This window comes from Hemitrygon akajei, chromosome 1 (genome assembly GCF_048418815.1).
Source record: "Hemitrygon akajei chromosome 1, sHemAka1.3, whole genome shotgun sequence".
NCBI classification, from domain to species: domain Eukaryota; kingdom Metazoa; phylum Chordata; class Chondrichthyes; order Myliobatiformes; family Dasyatidae; genus Hemitrygon; species Hemitrygon akajei.
In genome coordinates, this window is record NC_133124.1 from 201,914,569 (window position 1) to 201,918,894 (window position 4,326).

At 47.7% G+C, this 4,326-nt stretch overlaps 1 protein-coding gene across 1 annotated transcript; it reads right to left on the reverse strand.

Moving 5' to 3' along the window:
• Nucleotides 1–699: 699 nt before the first annotated feature.
• LOC140739169 (beta-microseminoprotein-like) lies at nucleotides 700–3,624 on the reverse strand. The gene is made up of 4 exons (XM_073067242.1): nucleotides 3,519–3,624; nucleotides 3,259–3,346; nucleotides 1,933–2,062; nucleotides 700–953 (listed from the first exon to the last, which is right to left on the reverse strand). Exons 1-4 carry the CDS (start codon nucleotides 3,564–3,566, stop codon nucleotides 824–826), a joined length of 396 nt encoding a protein of 131 aa, XP_072923343.1. The 5' UTR covers nucleotides 3,567–3,624; the 3' UTR covers nucleotides 700–823.
• Nucleotides 3,625–4,326: the final 702 nt, after the last annotated feature.

Consider the following 4,326-nt stretch of genomic DNA (forward strand, 5'->3'; position numbering starts at 1 on the left):
AACGTGGATCCTTCGTACTTCACGGTGTTGACATTCATTAACATCTCGCCATTGTAGCATAGCAGTTAACCCAATGCTATTGCAGCACGGGATGTCGGAGTTCAGAGTTCAATTTCTGCCTCCTCTGTAATGAGACTCTATACACTCGCCCCCCCCCCCCCCGCATGGGATGCGTGGGTTTTCCCCGGATTCTCCAATTTCCTCCCTCCGTTCAGATTGCTTACCGGGCTGGTTAATGGCCTTTGCATATTGTCCAGTGATTAGGTAAGGGTAAATACAGGTAATCGGGTTGTTGCTTTTAACTGGGGTGGCGCAGCTCCACACAAATCACAGTAGTCTGTTTTGTTATTGTGTTTATATTTCCTTGACAGGAGCTAGGAAGTATTTTGCTTAATTGTTCTGCCTATTCCTTAGATATTCATCTTCCACCGCTGTCTACGTGCATTTCATCTCACTTCCTTTCTGGTGTCTACCACAGAGTTAGCTCTCTCAAAGAACACCATCCAAGCCCTGGTAAATGCATTTACCTGCACCCGGTAATTAACATTCACACCTCTGCTGATGAACACTTTCTTAGATCCGTTACTTTCACTCATTCTAATCAAAGGCTTCTCACACATTTAACTTGTCAAATCCGTCAGACAGTTTCTCAGACTCTTCACTTTCTCAGCCATTTGCAAATAAATGATAGACAAGATATTGATTGGAAAGCAATGGATGAATATATTTAACATGAAGCAGACATTATATGTAGGAGGTAAGTCTCCTTTATCAAATTGATGATTTCGTCTCGATTGGAAGGGAGCTGACTGTGCACTCCAGCTCATTTTCCAATACTTCCGCGGACTTCACATTCAATAGCCGGGTTGTCCTTCCGGTAGACTCGATACCGACACTGTTGGCAATTGAACTTTGCCACACAATCTTCGGAGTAGCCCGATGGTACATAGTACCTAGGGAACAGATCAACAATCCAATCATCAATATATCAGATCTTCAGAATCACAGGATGGATAGATAGGGCAGGGTGTTATTCAGCCCAACTCTGTGCATGTGAAGCGCAGCGCAGAAAGACATCAAAGTCGTCCTCTCAATAATCTCTTGACCGATTCCCATCAAAAAATGTACATAGACCCGCTTTGAATCTGTCTCCACTCCAGTCTAGTCCATACCCGAGACGCTCGCTGCATAACTGCGGGCTCTCTTGTGGCCTCGTCACACTACCTCATGCTATGCCCTCGGTATCTTCTTCACTTCCTAAAGGGAAAGTTCTTTTTTCTCCTTATCTCGCTCTAACATCTATTATCACACTCCTAAACAGAACAGCCTCTTCTGTTGCCGTGGAAACATAAATTTATGACCCCGAACAAACTAATGGAATCATTTGGAGGATTCATCAACATCTACGAGTGTAAAGGGATCGTCCTTGTTACGGTAAGACATCCTGCAATGGACATTGGGTCTAAAGATCATCCAACCCGCCCCATATCACATAAAAATGACTTTTGTACCTGGATTCATTCTGAGTGGTATCGGCCAGTCAGTATTTACGTCTGTTTCACATGGGAAATCTTCAATCAGGAACTCAGATTCAGGTGATCGGAAAGGCTGCTCAGTGATTGAAAACCGAACTCAACAGACATATTTAAGGGACTAGGGGATATCAGGATAGGACACGTGTTGCGGTACAGGATCGGCTGAGATGCAATTTCATCGTGTAATTGCTTCATCCCACTCTGACAACACCTGAATGTGTACTTGGAGAATGATAGCAATGGGCCAGAGAAGGGTACAACGCGTCGGAGGTTCTTACAGCAGTCCTTCTCGGGGGTTGTTCCTTCCCTGGCATCGGGAGCCACCCACCGGAACTCAGTGATCTAGACCACTTGTCGGGGTCGGTCCATGTGTGCTGAACAGCGCAGGACTACTTACGTCGCACAGCAACTAGTAATATTAACACCGCAGGTGCATCTCATGCAATCGGCGTCTATCCATGTTTCTCCTACTGGGTACGACGCCCCGTCGAGTGGGTCAATGCAGGGCTGCTCCGATAAACTCGACCCTGTAGGTGATAAAGATAGGTTTCGCATTCTTAGGCTCTGGGGTTAACTCAATGTCCATTCAACATAAAATGGTCCATTTTCTCCTCTGGAGAGGGTCGGGTTCCACACCCCGGTTGCTGAACTGCACGCGGGACATGGGCTCAATTGTTCAGTCACACCCGCTACTTGTCTACGTCGCCGGACTCAACACCCAGCTCCAATCAGTTCCCAGCCCCAACTGAGAACGTATGTTAGCTGTTCACTCCCGGCTTGCCACCACTGGCTGGGGGTCTGAGCATACACCGACAACCAATGCTTTTACCATGACCACCTGGGCCCGCTTCAAGCCCAGATCTCATCCAAGCTGCAGGTGCCGGAAGGAATCATTGAACTGACCGGTGCGGGGTGTGTGGGGGGAGGGGGTGTGGCTGCTAGTTGATGAATTCGGTTATAAAGCCCACTGTACATTGAACCTTCGTTGCTGTCGAAGATGAAGGGTGGGATAACGCCAGGAAATTCAGCTGCCGCCTATGACAACTTAGTAAAACTATACGTTCGCCCCACAGCCGAAACTTTACCCATAGAGTCATTGCGATTTTAAGGGTTGACAGTGTTCATAATTGAAGCGACGCCGTCACCTGACTGACACCCAGGGTCTCCGTTACCGACTTGGCTCAGGTTTGCTCACGTCAGGAACGTGGTCAGTCAACTTAGAAATAAAGAATCTGAACTCACGATGGGAATGTACTGTGTACTGGGGTTTCCAGGACAGGTGAATTTAACCAGGAGTCGGTGGCTGGGGTGGGGAGAGCGCGTCCAAAAGGTGACGGTGCAAATAACCTAATCTCAAACATGATGTAATTGCCGGCCAGCAAACAGCTTGGGAAATGTCTTCGTTCTGGCAGGGGAAGAATGGCTTCCGATAAGTGCACAGAACGATCCCATACAAGCAAATCGTCGTCAATAGTCGATTTGCCTTCTCAGTACCAGTTCAGGGTTACATATTGGTTAGGAGCAGGAGCGGACGCACTTAAATATAATGAGTGCACCTGTGGACACCGTGTAGTGTCGCAGCCGAAAGGGGGCAGAGTAGCCCACCCCAAGCTAAGGACTGGTGAAAGGGTACATCCTCCAACACCCTCAGGCTAACCTGACGGGGGAACAGGCGGGGAGTCAACCCCAGCGAGCGCTAGCGCCGAGCCAGGAGTATAATTACCATCCTGTGGTGTCCGTTGTTTGGAAGCGCAAAATGATTCCGACAGCTGAGCAACGAGCAGCAGCAAAGCGATACACAGTAGGAGTTTCTGCAGAGGAGGCAAGAGACAGACAGAGCTCAGAACGATATAGGTAAGCTACTAACACCATGTCCTGGTTTGTTTAACCTCGGAGGAGTCAAATGGGGCAACTCAAAGTTTGCCATACAGTTTACCCAAGACGAGGTAAGTAGCCGCGTGCACACAACTACTTCATGCATACCATGATCGTCCCAAGACTGGTTCTCCACAGTGACAGAGCGGCTATCATCTGTCTCTAGGGAGTCAAGCGCAGCTTTTATTCTGCAGTTCCACTGCCACGCGGGTCGTTCAACTTTGGCTTATATTGACTGTGTAGGTTCTTAACAGGACACTGAAGACAGAGTGAAAGGTTCATGGCTGAATAACATTGGAGTCACCGGCGAGACATCCCGTGGGTATTTCTTGTCGTTGGAGTAGGCAAAATCCAGTCTCGGTTGGCAAATGGAAAATCGCATTCCTTTGTTCAGTACTGTACAACATTTTTTTCTTCTTCTTCTTCTTCACATTCCTACTTAGTTTGGAAATATTACCCTGTTCCCATCAGTCAGGTTCTTCACATAGATTGTGACGTTCTGGAACTCGACCATACTTCCCCGTGGGACCCCACGAATTACAAGCCGATCCATGTATTACTATTAATTGCTTTCTACCAGTAAAGCAAGCGGGGTGGACGGACTGGATAGAAAGATTGTGGGAATTTTGGACAGGGGTGGGCGGGGATTGCGGGGGGGGGTGTAGTGGAATGGCCTTTCAGCACAGAGCTCAACATTTAGGCTTTACAGAATATTGTATTGGCTATTCGTACAGTTAGGGGAAGCAATGGTAATCCAAAACTCAAGTAGGTTGATGTGAAGTCGGGTCGTGTTTCTTTCGCCTAGCGCTCTAAAAGAAAAATAAACCTGATGACTAGGACAGCTCTAACTTCGATATACCCCATCAGTAGTCGGATCAAGAACTGACGAGTTACCGACTCAATATATCCTCCAGAT

Coding starts and splice junctions, on each gene's coding strand:
- LOC140739169 (XM_073067242.1), bottom strand. CDS start 3,566: ATGATAGCCGCTCTGTCACTGTGGAGAACCAGTCTTGGGACGATCATG. Junction 3,347..3,518: donor CCAGTCTTGGGACGATCATG/GTATGCATGAAG, acceptor CCTCCTCTGCAG/AAACTCCTACTGTGTATCGC. Junction 2,063..3,258: donor ACAACGGACACCACAGGATG/GTAATTATACTC, acceptor TATCACCTACAG/GGTCGAGTTTATCGGAGCAG.